The following is an 18,423-nucleotide window of genomic DNA, read 5'->3' on the forward strand; positions in this document are numbered from 1 at the left end:
AAACATGACGTCGCTGCCGAACGCGCGTCCGAGTCACGTGTCACTGACTTCCTGCTGCTGCGTCCCTCGTGACATCATGACCTTCACCTGTATCCGCCCGATTCTGTTCATGATCGCAAAAAGATAAAACGTGTCAGAAAATACTCTGAATGTTGTTATTAAAAAGTTTAATATTTAATTTAATTAACATTATTGTCAGAATACATTCATTAATTTATTTTCTTCCACAACAATATTTTCCCGACTGTTCCGACCTGTGCAGGCAGTAAGAAGGGCAGCCCGAGTCGGGGTCCTTCGTCGGTGAATGCTGCAACATGCGCTGGATGGTTCCAGAAGCCCGCAGCCCGTTCACCCCGCTGAGCGCTCCGTGAACGCCGCGTCTAGCTACCGTGCGAGCGAAGCTGCCAGAATGCTTCGCGTAGCCAGAAGCGCGTCCTCGTTTATCAGGAAGGTGAGTTTCAAATATAAGTATGCGAGTATCGCAGTTACTTCTACACTTTATGCTGTTAATGGGATTTGTCAAGTAGCCGGGTTAGCATGCTAACAGCGTTAGCATTAGCGTTAGCATGCTAACAGCGTTAGCATGCCAATGCTCTGCGTAGGCCTGTGTGTCACTGACATGAAGAATCCGGGTACTCGTGTAACTGTAACGGAACCTTTTAGCTGCTGCTCCTCCAGATTGGACTTAGCATTGGTGCACGGTTAGCTGCTAAGCTAGCGGCCCACATCTCACCTGACGTCACAACATGTCGAGTTGACCTCGTGCATTAGTGTGAAAGCGATCTGGTGCTAGTAGGGATCACCTGGAGTCTGCGTGGGGGGTGATGGAGGCGGGGGCCTCCAGCGGGTCGCCCCCCCCCAGAGTGCTGCCCCCCCCCAGAGTGCTGCCCCCCCCCCCCCCCACGTGATCCGCTCCTGTCCTTTCTCTGGTCTCATCGTAGGCATGTCGGAGCAGCTCACAAGCGGATGCTCTCAGAGCCTTCCCCAGGAGGGACTACGTGTGAGTATCAGTACGCAAATGAGTACAAATACCAATTATTGGCTATTCACTCCAGTGCTAATTGAAAGTGTAAGAAAGTTTCTTCACCGGCAAAATATTTCTTGACGTTTGACAGCAGTAAAAATGTCCAAAATCTTATAAGAATAGTTTCTTTAAAAACTAAAATGAATGGCTAATCATCCCAGACCGGATTAAATTTAAATTAATTTAAAGGTGGAGTCTTCGGCGCAGCCTCATGAGGAATAACTTTATTTGTCATATGTGCTCATCTTCCTCTGATGGGGAGGCTGCTAGGCTGGTAGAATCGATTGATCGGTGGGACTCGTCTGTAATCATTGTGTAGTTTATAGGAAACAAATTCCTCCAGATTTTAATGGCTGAGTGGAAATGGGTTTGGTTGTGGGCGGGGCCCGGGTAGCGCTTTTGGGCTGATTTAAACATTTCTTACATCTATTGATTGTTTTACGTCGTAGGTCGGAAGCTGTCAGGGGGGCCGTGGTTGGGATCGACCTGGGAACGACCAACTCGTGTGTCGCAGTCATGGAGGGGAAGCAGGCCAAGGTGAGCCCGGAGGCCCCGGAGGCCCCGGAGGCCCCGGAGGCCCCGCAGGCGCCGGAGGCCATCTTGATTTAGAGCCCTGAGTGTGAGGAAGCCAGTCGGATGACGAGGAGATGGAATGTCTCCTTTGAATTGGAGATGAAGCCGGTTTAAATGTCCGTAGACCCTGATCAGACTGGTGTCTGTTTGGGGTCCACTGCTGTGCCCCCCGATGGTGGGCGGGGTTGGCTGGACCCCGAGATCCGGGGTCTCTAACTCGTGTTCTGATGAACGTGGTTTCCAGAAAATGTTTAAATTTGATCCTTCTGAGCATTTTAAACAATCGAAAACTCAAAAGACGTTCTTGAGATAATCAGTCATTGAATAAAACCCCCAAACAAAATCATATCAGCCTTGCAGGCGCGTTAACGTTAACGTTTGACACCCCTGGGGTAAACGGTGCAGCACAGTCCCTGTGGCGCCCCCTACTGCTCAGGATGGCGGCTGACACGGCGTTCGCACTGCAGCGCTTGATGCTCAATTCAGATCTTTCCGGTGAAATGCGGCGCGTGTGACCTCATGCGACCGCGCAGCGTCCCGATGCGCATCCTTCCTGGGGGCGGCTCGTGTGTAGCGGTTTAACCCTTTGGGTGCCGGGGGTTAGTTCGTGTGCTTTCACACCTTCCGAGCGTGCGCCGCTGCTCGATGACGTCACCACACACACACACAAGCAGGATAGAACCCCCCCCCCCTCCTCATCATCCTGCCCCCATGAGGCTGGACATGGTATGAATCCGCGCTGCCTGGGGCTCTCCGTTTGGGGCGGGGCGGGGCCAGCGGGCTGAAGCCTCGTCTTTGTCTCAGGTGTTGGAGAACGCGGAGGGGGCCAGGACCACGCCGTCGGTCATCGCCTTCACGGCCGAGGGGGAGCGTCTGGTGGGCATGCCGGCCAAACGGCAGGCGGTGACCAACCCTCAGAACACGCTGTACGCCACCAAGAGGCTGATAGGACGGCGCTTTGACGACCAGGAGGTCCAGAAGGACTTGTGAGTGCGTCGTCGCTCGGGGGCGTGTCCGTCTCTTTAACTCGGAATTGTTCAAACACACGACGTGCATGTTTGATCTTCTGCTCGTAATCCGTGACAGGAAAAATGTTCCCTACAAGATCGTACGGGCGTCCAACGGCGATGCCTGGGTGGAGGCTCATGGGAAAATGTACTCCCCCAGCCAGGCCGGGGCCTTCGTTCTGATGAAGATGAAGGAAACTGCAGGTATGACTCCGCCCGCGCGGCACGTTTCTGCCTGAGTGGCGTCACGCGCACCAGCTAACTGGGTTCTGGTCCTCGGTGCTGCAGAGGGCTATCTGGGGACCAAGGTGAAGAACGCTGTGGTCACCGTGCCGGCCTACTTCAACGACTCCCAGAGACAGGTCAGACGGAGCCCCCCTTTGCGTGCCCGGGTTGATTCCAGCGCTCAGTCAGCTGTCCAGCCTGCATGTCTGGGTCAGTGTTACGGCGCTGGTAGAGCGGGTCCTGGGACGCGCTCGGGTGCAGCTGGCTCTGTTTTAGAGCGTGCTGTGGTTGAGCCTCTGCAGGACTGGGCCCAGTGAGAGTGGACCGTCCTGATCCTGAGGCAGGACGGGCCTAGTACGGGGCCACACAAGTTTCACCTGAAAATGTCATATGAGCAAAACAAAAAGAAGCAGCGGCGTGGGATTCGCCGGGGCTCCTGTGACGCTTTCACTCGTTCTTTGATGTTCTTGGGCCTTTTGCCGTGCGGGTCACGGCCCCAGCTTGCTATGGGTACACCCGTACAGACAGACAGGCAGACCGTGTTTAATGCCACCTCGGACCCGGTTCTTCCTCGTGGGTGTATAAGTGAGCGACGCTTTTCTGCTGTGCTCTGATCATTCCTGCTCGATGGTTGCAGGCGCCACAGCTCAAGTGTTTCTGCCTTTCAGGCGACCAAAGACGCGGGTCAGATTGCCGGCCTGAATGTCCTGCGTGTGATCAACGAGCCCACCGCGGCGGCGCTGGCCTACGGCCTGGACAAGACCCAAGATAAAGTGTGAGTTCCCTCCCTCGTTCTGCCCGGCGATGAACCAAACGCTGAACGCGTGGCGTCTCTCATCGGGGGAGGGGCAGAATCACCAGAACGAGGCGTTTCTGGCTGATGTTTATCGCTCTGGTGGAAAACAGCACTGAGGAGCTGTTGATGATGTAATATCTAGGGATCGAGCGATATGTGGAGCCGATACTCATTTGCAGTAAAAGTGAAGATATTGGCATCTAAATTTAGAATAATACGAACTGGAATGAAAAAGTGGAGTAAAATGAGCCGGTAGTTGAACAAGCATCAATGCTGTAAGGTTTCCTCTGACACTTTCTGCAGCTTCTCACGTGGTCTAGACGAGCATGCGCGCACGCACACACGCACACACACGCACACGCACGCACACACACGCACACACACACACACACACGCAGAGCTCTCGAGCCGTCCCCTTAACGTGCTAGCCTGCAGTAAGGCTACCTGAACATTACGCTCACACACTTTTGACTTATCGGCGCCGGTCCGCTTCGTTAGCGCCCTTCAAAGACCTGACTTTTTATTGACTAATATGTATGTTAAATAAAGTATTGTGAATCTGAAAGACTGCTGACTGTTAGCGCGTCTGCAACAGCTGCCGCTAACGTTAGCACGTCTGCAGCCTCTACACGCTTGAGGTGAGGCGGCGACTTTATCTACGACTAAACGGAGGAGCAGAGCAGCGCTCTTCGTCCAGCAGGCCCGGTGAGAGGCTGTGTGCTTTGTTCACTCGCGCTAGCTGCTTTGTTCTCTCGCGCTAGCTGCTTCGTTTACTCGCGCTAGCTGCTTCGTTCTCTCGCGCTAGCTGCTTCGTTCTCTCGCGCTAGCTGCTTCGTTCACTCGCGCTAGCTGCTTCGTTCACTCGCGCTAGGTGCTTCGTTCTCTCGCGCTAGCTGCTTCGTTTACTCGCGCTAGCTGCTTCGTTTACTCGCGCTAGCTGCTTCGTTTACTCGCGCTAGCTGCTTCGTTCTCTCGCGCTAGCTGCTTCGTTCTCTCGCGCTAGCTGCTTCGTGGAGGCATCTTTATAAGCGTGGTTTCTACGTTCGAGCGTCGGACTCCGTTCCCCCGTTCAGAAACTACGTTTGAGTCCGAGTAAACGGTGCTCGCTGATAAACGGACACCGTCTGTTTCCAGCATCGCTGTGTACGACCTGGGGGGGGGCACCTTTGATATCTCAGTCCTGGAGATCCAGAAGGGAGTTTTTGAGGTCAAGTCCACCAATGGTGATACCTTCCTCGGAGGAGAGGATTTTGACCAGCATCTCCTTAGACACATTGTCAAGGAGTTCAAGAGAGAGGTAAAGCATGTCCTCGGGCTCGCCTCCCGTTGTGGTCCGGTCCAAGCAGCCGGGAGTTCATGAGTCTTTTGTCCTTTCAGTCTGGCGTGGATCTGACCAAAGACAACATGGCTCTGCAGAGAGTGCGGGAAGCCGCTGAGAAGGCCAAGTGTGAGCTGTCCTCCTCCCTGCAGGTACACCCAAAGCCTCCTCACCTCGGTTGTGCCCGGGTCGATTCCAGCGCTCAGTCAGCTGTCCAGCCTGCATGTCTGGGTCAGTGTTACGGCGCTGGTAGAGCGGGTCCTGGGACGCGCTCGGGTGCAGCTGGCTCTGTTTTAGAGCGTGCTGTGGTTGAGCCTCTGCAGGACTGGGCCCAGTGAGAGTGGACCGTCCTGATCCTGAGGCAGGACGGGCCTAGTACGGGGCCACACAAGTTTCACCTGCACTATAACTGGTTGTGGAATGACTGCGTGTAAATGAAACCAAACCAACCCAGATCTGGATCTGGCTGAAAGTGGACTAGGATGCGTGGAGCGCTCTGAGACATGGCTGAACACAAGCAGGAGTCCCGTCTTCACGCTCTAACGTTTGCTCCTGTAATCGCTCTTCCGTTAACGCAGAACATTGAGGGGCGGTGCTCCTGGTGGTGACTGATTGTTTCCTCTTGCAGACTGATATCAACCTTCCCTACTTGACCATGGATGCATCTGGTCCGAAGCATCTCAACGTGAAGCTGACCCGTGCTCAGTTTGAGAGCATTGTGGCGGACCTGATCCGCCGCACTGTGGCGCCCTGTCAGAAGGCCATGCAGGATGCTGAAGTGTCCAAGGGAGACATCGGAGAGGTTCTGTTGGTCGGCGGCATGTCCCGAATGCCCAAGGTACAGCATGACCATGTATTTGTTATTTTCCCATCGATGTGATGTGTGTCCAGGAGACCAGGAGGAAAGGAAGCAAGGCTGGAAGCAGAGGAGCAGGATTCAAGTTGTTTAGAACGGAGGAGAGGAAAGAGGAGTGGAGGAGGAGTTGGTGCGGAGTGTTCTCGAGGAGAATCGAGTGTCTGATAGACTGATGAGTTTGAATCTGGAGATTGAGAACATCGGGTGACCTACAAGAGTGGAGGGAGGAGCACACGGGTGGACGACGGTTTAAAGGAGGTCCGTTACAGAAAGGTAGGAGGGTGTAGCCAGTCAGCATAGGCTGGTGGTGAGGAAGAGGAAGAGGACGAAGGCAGAGCAGAGGACAGAGTGGTGGAGTCTGAAGAATGAAGAGTGTTGTGCGGCTTTCAGGGAAGAGGTGAGACAGACTCTGGGTGGACAAGAGAGGCTTCCAGAAGGCTGGAATACAACAGCTCAGGTGATCAGGGAGACAGGTAGGAGAGGACTGGGTGTGTCTTCTGGAGGAGGACAGGAGACAAGGAGACCTGCTGGTTGAACCAGGAAGTGCAGAAGTGTATACGGGGGCACTGTCCGCATGTCAAGGTGTCCTTGGGTAAGACACTGAGCCCCAAATTGCTCCCAGTGGGTCTGGCAGCGGTCGCCCACTGGGACGATGGGTGGAGCCTAATGTAAAGTGATTTGAGAACCGCAAAGGTGGAAAAAGCACCGTCTCTTTAGTTGAGGCTAGACGAAGGACAGAAGTAAGTATTTGTGAGCAGCAGTATGGCTTTATGCTGATGAAGAGTACCACAGACGCAACGTTAGCATTGAGGCTAGCAATGGAGAAGTACTGTGGTGCTGCATGAGGAACTGTAGTACTGCATGAGGTACTGTGGTGCTGCATGAGGAACTGTAGTACTGCATGAGGAACTGTAGTACTGCATGAGGTACTGTGGTGCTGCATGAGGAACTGTGGGACTGCATGAGGTACTGTAGTACTGCATGAGGAAGTCTGGAGTGGCAGAGAAGTATGTCAGAGTAGTTCAGGACATGTAGGACAGCAGTGAAGTGAGCAGTAGGAGTAACAGGAGAGTTTAGCGTAGAGGTGGGATGCACCAGGGATCAGCTCTGAGCCCCTTTTTGTTGCCATGGTGATGGATAGACTAACAGATGAGGTGAGACAGGAAGCTCCTCTGAATATGATGTTTGCAGATGACATTGTGATCTGCAGGTAGAGGAGAATCTAGAGAAGTGGAGGTCTGCTCTAGAAAAGAGAGGGATGAAGGTGAGCAGCAGTAAAACAGAGTACATGTGTGTACATGAGAAGGTCCCAGGGGGGACAGTGAAGCTACAAGGAAGAGACGTAAAGAAGGGAGAGGACTTCAGGTACCTCGGGTCAACAGAGCAGAGTGATGGAGAGAATGTGGAAAGACGGTGGTGAGGACAGCCATGATGGACGGCTTAGAGACAGTGGTGAGGACAGCCATGATGGACGGCTTAGAGACAGTGGTGAGGACAGCCATGATGGACGGCTTGGAGACAACGGCTCTGAGGAAAAGACAGGAGGCGGAGCTAGAAGTGGAGGAGATGAAGATGCTGAGGTTCTTCTTGGGAGTGACCAGGTTGGACAGGATTAGAAATGAGACAATAAGAGGGACAGTGAAGGTTGGACGTTTTTGAGACAAGTTCAGAGAGGACAGACTTTGATGGTTTGGACATGTCTAGAGGAGAGACGGGGACAACCCAGGAGAAGATGCATGGATGTAGTGAGGGAGGAAATGAGTGGCTGGGGAGGACAATCCAAAGGACAGGTTGAGTTGCTGTGGCGATCCCTCGCGGGACAAGCCGAAAGTACAGTCGTAGTATTTCTACGTTCTGTGTATTTTCTCTGTGGTCCGAGGTAAACTTTTATTTTTCACAGGTCATGACCAGAGAATCAATCCGTTATATTACACCGTCCATCTGTGCAGGTTCAGCAAACAGTCCAGGACCTGTTTGGACGCGCTCCCAGCAAATCGGTCAACCCTGATGAGGCCGTTGCCATCGGAGCAGCCATCCAGGGTGGTGTTTTGGCCGGTGATGTCACTGATGTGCTGCTGTTGGATGTTACTCCACTGTCACTTGGTATTGAGACCCTGGGTGGAGTCTTCACTAAACTAATCAACAGGAACACCACAATTCCTACCAAGAAGAGCCAGGTGCTGAAACCAGGAAGCTGTTTGCCCCTCTGTGGTGTAAAATGTGTCCTGAAGTTGTTTTCCCTTCCAGGTGTTCTCCACAGCAGCTGATGGACAGACTCAGGTGGAGATCAAGGTGTGTCAGGGGGAGAGAGAGATGGCGTTGGACAACAAAGTGCTTGGTCAGTTTACTCTGGTGGGAATCCCCCCCGCACCCCGTGGCGTTCCTCAGGTCGAGGTCACGTTTGACATTGATGCCAACGGAATTGTCCATGTCTCCGCCAAGGACAAGGGCACAGGACGAGAGCAGCAGAGTGAGTCATCGTGATCGTGTGTAACCCGAATACAGTGGAACCTTAGTCTGCAAACACCTTTTCACGAGCAAATCGTTTTCCAAACACAATGTAAGAACACATTTTGACTCTGATGGTGGACAAGCTTCGGTGAGCAAACACCGAGCGTACCAACTCCGGTGCCTGGCGTCATCACCCGTCTGCTGTGCTCTGTATGCAGCGCCCTTCTTTGAAACAAGTGTTCCTTGGACCTTGGGGGTCACGAGTGTTACTGGGCTAGTGTTGGGGTATCCCAGCTGACTGGGCGAGAGGCGGGGTATGCCCTGGAGGCGCATCGTGAGGCCATTCAGAGACAGACAACCACTCAAGCACACACTACGGACTATTTGGAGGGATTACCCAAATTGCATGTTTTGGAGGTTGGAGGAACCGGAAGAGAACCCATGGGGACACGGGGAACTCAAACATGATATGGATAGAACTCGGAAGGTTCTTGCCTCAGCGCTCCGTGCGGAACTAAAGTCCCGGGAGGCTTTCCGCACGGACGCCTCTGAGTGTCGGACACTATTGACGGAGGGTGAGGCGCATAGCAAAACTAGCAAAGCATTAGTGCTGTGATCCAGCTAGCTAAACGAGCAAAGCTAATGCTTTGCGCTAAACCAGTGCTTCTCAATTATTTTCTGTCGTGCCCCCCCTAGGAAGAAAAAAACATTTCGCGCCCCCCCCCCGAAAAAGAAAAAAAAAAACACTCTTGTATCCTTATTAACATACAAAGAAATATGAAAAAGAAAGAAATATAGATCAACTTACAACAAAGAATAACTTTATTACCATTTTTTTTAGTCTGCAACCGAAAATAAGGAAGTCATGTCTTTCTTCTTCTCCCACTGTGGATTGTTTATAACCGCTCTTCTTCTGCTAATCCTCCCTGCACGCACTCTAACAATCAGGGCTCCACTGCCAACTACTGGAGTGGATGTGCAATTACACTTTACTCTCGTAAGGCAAAAAAAACATTTTCTCCGCGGTCACAGGCCCTGACATCGCACCGCGCCCCACCATTTGAGAACCACTGCGCTAAACTAGCAAAGCATTAGCGTTGTGTTCCAGCTAGCTAAACTAGCAAAGCATTAGCGTTGTGTTCCAGCTAGCTAAATTAGCAAAGCATTAGCGCTGTGTTCCAGCTAGCTAAACTAGCAAAGCATTAGCGCTGTGTTCAAGCTAGCTAAACTAGCAATGCATTAGCGCTGAGTTACAGCTAGCTAAACTAGCAAAGCATTAGCTCTGTATTCCAGCTAGCAAAACTAGCAAAGCAACAGAGCTAGCTGGAACACAGAGATAACTCTGTGTTCCAGCTAGCTCTGTTGCTAGCGAGCAGGTTTTCTCCTCTGGAGATGTTGTCAAGGCAACCAGATCTGTGCTTTCTGCGGAAAATGTGCAAAAATCATTCTAGTTAAAACATTTAAGCTTCAATAGTAGTAGTAGAACTAGTAGTAGTAGTAATAGCAGTAGTAGTAGTAGTTTTTGTCATATTCATGCTGTTGCTGCTAAGTTTTCAAAGTTTACAGTTTTAACTTATAAATAATATAAAGATTTTAAAATTGTTACAGTATAATAGCTTTAAAAAAATCTGTAATTTATTTGAAATATCACCCAAGTGGGCTGCTTTCATTAATTTATACAAATTCTATCATTTGAGGTTTTTTTTAAATAAAAGCATTTTAATTAATTTTTTTCTGCCTTACTTGTGCCGGAACCAAAATGACATAGCGTAACGATACACACCTACTGTTTACTGTTTTCTTATAGATGTATTATTTTGATCTACGTTTGTCCCAATAATATAGCTGTGGCATAATAGAGCAGCAGTAGTAGAACCTTGAGGCCCAGTCGGATTAATTTGTTTAAATGTTTGAGTTTAATCAGAATAATCATCTGAACAGAATGTTGTTCCAGTATACCAAGAGGAGCGGCGCTGGTGTCTGACTCCCCTTTTAAACTGAACATTCTGGTCGCTCTGCTCTCTCCTCAGTCGTGATCCAGTCATCAGGGGGTCTCAGTAAAGACGACATCGAAAACATGGTCAAGAATGCTGAGAAGTATGCAGAGGAGGACAGGAGGAGGAAGGTAGGAAGAGAAGCGGCTGCTCTCAGACCAGCCGGAGGTGCGCTACGAAGACCCCTTCGTTAACGAGCCACGCTACTCACGAGTAATGGTCTCGCGTTTTCCTCCGCCGCAGTTTATCCGCGTTCCGTTCCGCTATTCCTCCTCGGGCTTCCGTGCGCGCGCAACACAGGACGAAGCAACATGGCTTCCGCTGCGAGTAGAAGAGAACTCCGTCATTTGGAACTGGTTTGGGTTTGATCCCGCTGATCAACAGGCGAAGCCGTGTTACAAAGCCTATTTCAGGACTGTAGCTACAGGAAGTAGCGGCACGACCAACTTGTTTCCGCACCTGAAAAACGAGCCGTGCAAGCAGCTCCGGCGCGAAGACGGCAGCCCGAGCGCTGCTGCGAAGCTTGGAGAGATTCACGACGGAGTGCCGCAGGAATAGGCCGTCGCCTCCATATCGCCACGGACGCGCTGCTTGTCTGTTCCGGGGGAAGCCAGGCTTCAGACTGCAGATGCGTTGCACCTCACTCACTCGTCATCGAACCGCACCGAGCTGGAAGAGGTGCCGTTTCCTGCGGTCCAGCCGTAGACGCGTAGCGGCTGCCTCCAGACGCCACGAGATGAGCACACGGGCACATTTCTTATTTTCTAATCTTTGATTGTTTCTTGAAGATTCCTTGTTTCATGATAAACATTTTTAAATGTATATTTTGGTAAAGTCTCCCAGTACTAAACTCGTATCTAAACGGAACACAAACGTGTAAATAGTAGGCCAAACGGAAGCATGAAAGGAGACTGAACCCTCCTGTCTGTCGGGACAGTTGGGCCATGCTGTGATGATGAATATATTTATTATGCATGTTTTGAGGGCAGGAGTCAAACAGTTCCACCCTTAGGGGGCAGTATTGTAAAAAGATGATTTACCCATGTTAGTCCTATAGGAGGGGGTAATTAGGCTGTTGTTTGAGCTCCCTCTAGTGTTGTGGCTGTGGGTGTCACTAAATCTGTGGAGGTGTTTATTCAGGTATGCAGGGATTGAGGGGACTGAGGGCAGAGCTGCATTGACTATTTTAAATGCCAATCCCATTTTGAGTTGTTTAACCCTGTCTTCTACCCTGAGCCATTTTAGGCTAGCAAAATGTCCAGGAAGAAGGTGGGTCATGGCCCCAGATTGAGGAGTAGCCGAATCAGTTTGTTTTGGGAGGTTTGGAGCCTGGTTTTTAGGGACATTTTGATGTTTGAATACCAGGAGGTGCTAGCATAGTCAAAGAGGGGCTGAACGAGGCTCCAGCAAGAGTCCGGAGAGCACTTTTGTTGACAAAAGCAGACATTCTGCCCAAAAATCTTGTTCTCTGATTGACTTTTTTGATCACCTTAGTTGCCATACTATCGCCAGACAGGTATTTGTCAAGAACACAGCCCAAATAGGTAATCTCTTCTTTGCTGGAGATTACTGTATTATCGACTGTGACCTTGAAATCATTAACATTTATCTCACGTAGAGAGTGTCTTGACCCAAAAAGAATAGATTCTGTTTTACCAAGATGTAGTGACAGTTTGTTATCCGTAAGCCAAGTACGGATTCTGGTGACCTCAGAGCTGAGAGCCTCCTCAACCTGCACTTTGTCCTCTCCCGAAATCAGGAGTGCTGAGTCATCAGCAAACAAGAACAATTTGCAGTTACAGGCAGCACTTATGTCGTTAATGTATTGGAGGAACAGTAACGGTCCTAGAATGCTGCCTTGAGGAACCCCACAGCTCACCGGGAGGGACGAGGACAAGGTTCCGTTTATGTCCACCGTTTGTTCTCGTCCCTCAAGGTACGATTTCATCCAGTTTACTGATGTGCTATCAAATCCAATCGCCCCTAGTTTATTCAATAGGATTGAATGGTTGACGGTGTCAAAGGCCTTCTGGAGGTCCAGCATGACCATGCCGCAGTATTTGCCCGAGTCTACTTCACGCTTGACGTAGTCGGTCAGATATGAGGCACGTGTCGGTGGAGTGGGATGTTCTGAAGCTCGCTAACCGTACTTATCGTGTTCAGGACCGCGTGGAGGCCGTCAACACGGCGGAGGGCATCATTCATGACACTGAATCCAAGATGGAGGAGTTCAGGGATCAGCTTCCTGCCGATGAGGTAAACGTAAACGTCGCTCTTTACTCGGTTCATGCTAGCGTTGGATTCATCACTGATCAGCAACCAATCGTGTTATGGAACGGTCTACAGGTAGGCTTGTGAGGCGTTTATAAATCAATCGATAGCCTCTTGGGTGAGGGAAACGTCTTCAAGCTAACTTGAGTCCCGTTGATTCTTGTGAATAATCAAAGGAGTGTTTAATTCGTGCCATCGCAGCCGTCTCTGGGGGGGGGGGGGGCGACCGGACTGATTTATTGATTAGTCTCTCCTTTCCCATCAACCCACAGTGCACCAAACTGAAGGAGGAGATCTCAAAGGTCCGAGATCTTCTGACCAACAAGGACTCTGAGACGGGAGAGAACATCAAGCAGGCGGCCAGCAGCCTCCAGCAGGCCTCCCTCAAGCTGTTTGAAATGGCCTACAAGAAGGTACCAACATTAGACCCGGCCCCGAACCCAAACCCCGCGTGGGACGGCTTAGACGACGCCCACTCGGCCCGTGTTGGACGGCGGTTGGCGGTCCGCTCAGCTCCACTTAGTTTCACATCCGAGGCAATGTAAACTCTTTTAAATTTGAACTCTCATATCGAGTGATTCGATCGCCGAGGTTCCACCAGAATGACCCCCAGAATGACCCCCAGAATGACCCTCAGCCAATGATCAGCTCCAGGGTGATCAAAGATGTGCGAAGCTAATCTATCGGCAGGAAGCCCCAAAAGCTAAATATCCTTAACTGCTTGTCAGTGTGTCTGACCGGGTCGACCAGGAATGTGACTTCCCATCCTGAAGTATCCCCCCCTCCTCCTCCAGATGGCAGCAGAGCGCGACAGCAGCAGCAGCAGCGGCGGCGGCGGCGGTGGCGGCAGCTCGGGCTCGTCAGAGGGAGAGAAGAAGGAGGGCCAGCAATAGACCGCTGCACTGCGCCGGGGGGGGGGCGTCTGGAGTGATCATTCGCTCTTTAATATAATCTACTGTGTTTTTGCAGTAGATTTAACAGTTATACTGTCTGTAATTTATGTTTATCTTTAGGAGTCAACGTTCTTTATTTCTGTCATGGAGGCTTCATTCTGATTGGTCTGCTCCTGTTCTGGTGTCTGATTCTCACGTCCTCATCTGGGGGGGGGGGGGGGGGGGTCGAGCTTTACTTCAGCTCTGATATTTGAAGTTAAATAATCGACGTCCCTCTTCTTGCTTTGCGTCTTCTAGTGTCCCTGTGAAGGACAGAGTTGAGTTTTGGGTTCCGTTTGAACTAGAACCGGGGCTGGTGGATGAGCCCGGCGTCGGCGTCTCGCTTCACACGGCCAGCGGGCGGGGGAGACGCCCCCCCCCCCCCCACATTAGGAACGTTCAGTCGCTGCCCAGGAGCTCCATGAACTGAGTGTTGTTGCGCCTGACGCCGAGGCTGTGTCACCGTCTGAAACGGGGGGGGGGGAAATATTACTGGACATCACGTTGAGGGTCACGAAGTTGTTGTATTTTCTAATAAACAATAGAAAATGTGTGTTTTACTCATAGTTTCTTATGATGGGATGTTTCTACGACGCTGCCTGCACCGACGAGCTTCTGCTGATTATAATTCAAACCTGAGACGATCAAACTCGACTCGTTTGCGTCGGTTACTCAATTGTCCGGTTTTCTTTAGAAAACCGTTACCGTAAATGTCAAACCGTTAGACGAGCTTGACATTTGTGCCTCGGGTGTACGGCGGCGTTGCTCGCGTCTCGGGACTCCAATCAGGAAATCCCCGGGGCCCCCACCCCACCCCTGCACGGTGTAACAACCATCTTTTGCATATTACAATGCACAATGGATAAGGCCACATCAAAAGAAAAATAAAGTTGGCACAATATATATAAAACAACTAAAAAAATAACGTCAAATAAAATAAATGGTACAGAATTAGGCGTGGCTCGTGTAGCACTGAGTGGAATAACGTTGGACTCCGTTAGTTTCCAAAATGTTAATGATCCTGAGGAGATGAGAAATATTTATAACATATTTGTTAAGTCAGTTCAAAAGGATTATGTTAACGGACGCGTTCGTCTACGCATCCAAAGGTTGCCCCCTCTTTTGTCTATAATATGGAGAAAACAATGTATAAAAGTAAATGTGCAGATTACCAAAGACAAAAACAACGCTCACTTTCTAGTTCAATGTGTTACTGAACACAGTAAAAGAATTATTAGTCGTTAGTTTCCTGTGTTTATGAAGGAAGGGCTGCATCTCAGCAGCTTGATGACATCCAAATCCCACAATGCATTGGGAACAATTGTGGGAATGGCTGCGGGTTTGGATCTGAGGGCTCAGCATCCTCGTTTCTCTCAGCTGCAGAGCTCTGGGGGGGGGGGGGGGGGGGGGGGGTCCTGGCAGAATGCAGCGTCTGAAGGGGCAATCGGAGGCCTGGGGAAAAGGGAATTTATAATATTCCCTAGCTGTCAGATGAAAGGCTAAGCACATGACAGTCCTGTCAGTGAATCCTGGAAGGATTAAACCTTCCTTTAAAACAGGAAGAGCATCTCTGCTCTGCATCACGGAATCAGCCCTGCACATCAAAGCCCGGCTGCTTTGATGTGCTTCTCTTGTCCTGTAGCAGATGCTTTCCGTGCCTTTTGAAGGTGTGACGTTGTGTAACATTGTAACGCAGGCGGATGAATCTCACTCGTTCACACCCCGACCGTGACGTCACCCTCGTTTTTCTCCAGGACATTTTTGTCCATTTCAGAAATAATGATACAAATAATCTCTCACAGGCGATCATCCTCCGCCCGAGAGTAGATTTTTGGTGAAGCAGCGTTTTTCTGGGTGAAACTTTCAGCACCAAAACCCAGACCCGCCTTCTTCCACCTTCTGCTTTGTGTAAACCGGAGTTTTTGTTTGTCTTGCAGCCCCTGCCACGCCCCTGCCACGCCCCCCACACGCCCCCACTGCATGCTCAACATTTCTACTGCTTTTCCAGAGGGCTCCATCTGCAAAGAGATCTCTCCCAATGTCACCCTGGATTCTTTCTTACCTCACTCTGCTTTCCCAAGAACCGATCGAGTGTGACCCCCTCCCAGCCCTGCTGCCCCCTTAGTTTGTCACCCCCATTGTGCTCACCACCAAGTTACCTCCCATTTACTAAACCCTGCTCGATCCAGAGCTGGTTCTGTACCCGCTACTCATCATTAAGACAAACGAGACGATATAAGCCACGCCGCTCGACCTTTGGATCAGAAACTGTCAGGTTTGTGACACTGTGAGAGAGAACATCAGAACCAGCCCCAAAGATTCGACCCAATAACCATTTAGGAACGAGACTAGTATTCTTTCTTTCAGCAAGGGAGAATGGAGCTGCTCTCTAGCCACGCCCTCGACTCTCCCAGCAAGGGAGAGTGGCTGCTGCTAGCCTCGTCCTCCATTCTCAGAGAAACAGCTCCCCCTGCTGGTTTTATTAGCAGATAGGAATGTGTACGTGCGTAAATCACCCAAACATGAAGACTCCAACCTTGAGCAGATAGCTCTTCCAGAAAACACAAAGTGTTCACTTCTTCAGTCTCGTCAGCATATAACAGATCTACGATTGTCACATACTTTATGAATATCTTGAGTATTGATTATGAATCAATGATTATAAATGGCATTAAAAGAACCATGACACTGTTACTCATTGGTGAATTAATGATAAACACATTTGCAGATTTATCTAACAGAAACACGACTTATTCAGCTGGAAAGTAATCATTTAAATTGTCTGACTAAAAAAACTTTAGAACAATAATTTCCCATTTTACTTCTTACTATTAATATTCTGTAAATGTGAATTATTTATGAGGGCGTGTTATGTACACGCCCTCTTCCAGCACCTTTAACGGTGAACATGGTTTCAGCCGTTCAGACATTTTCAACGCCTTCATCGCCCGACCCTTGAAAATACATGAAATGTTCAGCCAAGTATTCCATTGTATATTACTGAAATCAGTCATTAGGCCCTGGAAACAATAGCACAAGTTTAAGCCGCTAGCTCTCTGTTGGAGTTAAACTTGTTTTATCGCACTGCCATTATCATAGTATTATTATTCACATATTATTGACAAGTATTCCATCTTCGTTTATCCAGTTGGAAAGAACTGAACTCATGTAATCCTGTGTGTTGTAATGTGTACCGGTACTGGAAGGCCCTCCCTTCCTTCTGTCGACAGCGACTCGGCCGGCGGTTGCTGAAGAACGTGTTGTGCTAATAACAGGATGTTATCTGCGGTCCTGCCTCTGTTTCTATATCTCCCCCCTCCCCCCTCCCCCCAGAGAGGCAGGACTAATGTAACTAGGGTCCTCTGATTCTAATAAAAGGCGAGGGGCATGGCTGAGGAACCCCGGAGATGAGCAGAGAACGTTCCTGGGTAGATTGTAACCGGGATCTCCTCTGTCCAAACTCCCCTCGCGAGTATCAAATACATTCATCTCTGTCTGTTCTCTGCATATGGATAAAGGTTCTGTGCGTTAACTTTGAACCCATCACTCTCCTGCAATCAGTTCATTCCCATCAGCCATCAGCCCGGACTCTAGAGGCACTCTGCTCAGACGCCACGCCCTGCCAGATTGTCAGCATCACTACCTTCCAGCACTTCAGACTGACCCCCGAGTACCGGCCCTGCCTGTTGTTGCCCCTTCGGATCTGTCTGCTGGTTTGGACTGACTACCCGGTAATGAAAAGTAAAACCCCGTTTTTGGATTCCCGCTCTACTGTTGTGCATTTGGGTTTTTTCCTGCCTTGGTCTGTGACACCGGTAGAGGAAGTACAGCGAGTACTCCAAGCTGCTCTGCAGGGGAAGCTCAGTTACCAGAAAACACAAAGTGGTGAAATATGTACCGCTGTGTGTAGATTTCATGAACTAAATATGCGTTGTAATACTTTAATCTTTTGTTCAGCAGCTCCACGGCGCTTTAAGCGGAGAATCAGCTGTTCAGCAGCGATAGCTTCTCATTCCGTTGTTCTGAACTGATCCGGAGACGTTACGGATCCACAGCGACTTTGTGTTTGTTAAAAACGACTAGCGTTGTGTAACATTTAGGATTTAGGCCAGAACTAAATGAGATTCCCTCCTTGAATGAGCAGCAGCCGTAACGGCGCACTAAAAAACAAAACATGGGAGAGGGCGGGACTTCCCCTTCTACTGTGTCCAATCGACGAGCGCCCCTTTCAGCCACGCGACGCTGCTCAGAAAGTTTGTTCCGTGAAGAAATCACAGTGTGAACGCAGACCTTTCAGCGAATTATAAATGCAGGAATCTGCTCCCAAAGGAACCGAGTCCTCTTGGTTCTGCTCCCAAAGGAACCGAGTCCTCTTGGTGCAGTGTGAAAGCACCCCTTAGCCGTTTACCAACATACAGTACGCTATCATTTCCACATAGGCTGGACAAACGTCAAATACTAGCTAAATGAATCTCAATCATTAGCTTTACAAGTTCTATGGATGACTTTGGCCTTGGTGACGGCTGGAGATGAAAGAATCCAATGAAGAGGGAATACACGTTCTTTTCTTCTGTGCACCGTTCATTCTCAAGAATTGATTATTTTCTCACAAATAATTCTGTGATTGAGAATATTTCTACTAAAATTAATCCAATAATTATCAGCGATCATGCTCCGGTCACGCTCACCTTACAAATCGCAGCGACCTTTGAACCCCCGTCGACGTGGCGCTTTAACACCTCTTTGCTTAAAGATGCAGAATTTGATAGGGTCATAAGAAGAGAGTGGGCAGACTATCTGGAAACAAATGACTCTCCAAACTCATCTCCGTCTTTACTCTGGGAAGCAGGGAAAGCTGTAATCAGAGGTAAAATTATATCATATGCCTCTTACAAAAAAAAACAGGAACAGAAAATGGAAAAGGAATTAGAGGAGAAAATTAAACTATTAACCGATGCGTAAGCAGCGAACTCAAG

General features: G+C 49.9%; 1 protein-coding gene and 2 non-coding genes across 3 annotated transcripts; all 3 read left to right on the forward strand.

Annotated features, from left to right (window-relative positions):
- The first annotated feature begins 346 nt into the window (after nucleotides 1–346).
- Nucleotides 347–14,000, forward strand: hspa9 (heat shock protein 9). The gene is made up of 16 exons (XM_068740085.1): nucleotides 347–451; nucleotides 942–1,000; nucleotides 1,474–1,561; nucleotides 2,402–2,583; nucleotides 2,684–2,808; nucleotides 2,893–2,966; nucleotides 3,498–3,604; nucleotides 4,760–4,922; nucleotides 5,003–5,095; nucleotides 5,572–5,781; nucleotides 7,749–7,976; nucleotides 8,047–8,269; nucleotides 10,281–10,375; nucleotides 12,408–12,500; nucleotides 12,788–12,928; nucleotides 13,310–14,000. Exons 1-16 carry the CDS (start codon nucleotides 410–412, stop codon nucleotides 13,406–13,408), a joined length of 2,022 nt encoding a protein of 673 aa, XP_068596186.1. The 5' UTR covers nucleotides 347–409; the 3' UTR covers nucleotides 13,409–14,000.
- Nucleotides 3,003–3,200, forward strand: LOC137895401 (small nucleolar RNA SNORA74). Its single transcript, XR_011105548.1, has one exon. It is a non-coding gene; the product is annotated as a small nucleolar RNA SNORA74 (small nucleolar RNA).
- Nucleotides 5,138–5,335, forward strand: LOC137895402 (small nucleolar RNA SNORA74). Its single transcript, XR_011105549.1, has one exon. It is a non-coding gene; the product is annotated as a small nucleolar RNA SNORA74 (small nucleolar RNA).
- Nucleotides 14,001–18,423: the final 4,423 nt, after the last annotated feature.

The sequence above is a fragment of the Brachionichthys hirsutus genome, chromosome 6 (assembly GCF_040956055.1).
Source record: "Brachionichthys hirsutus isolate HB-005 chromosome 6, CSIRO-AGI_Bhir_v1, whole genome shotgun sequence".
NCBI lineage: Eukaryota > Metazoa > Chordata > Actinopteri > Lophiiformes > Brachionichthyidae > Brachionichthys > Brachionichthys hirsutus.

Coding starts and splice junctions, on each gene's coding strand:
- hspa9 (XM_068740085.1), top strand. CDS start 410: ATGCTTCGCGTAGCCAGAAGCGCGTCCTCGTTTATCAGGAAG. Junction 1,001..1,473: donor TTCCCCAGGAGGGACTACGT/GTGAGTATCAGT, acceptor TTTACGTCGTAG/GTCGGAAGCTGTCAGGGGGG. Junction 2,809..2,892: donor GAAGATGAAGGAAACTGCAG/GTATGACTCCGC, acceptor TCGGTGCTGCAG/AGGGCTATCTGGGGACCAAG.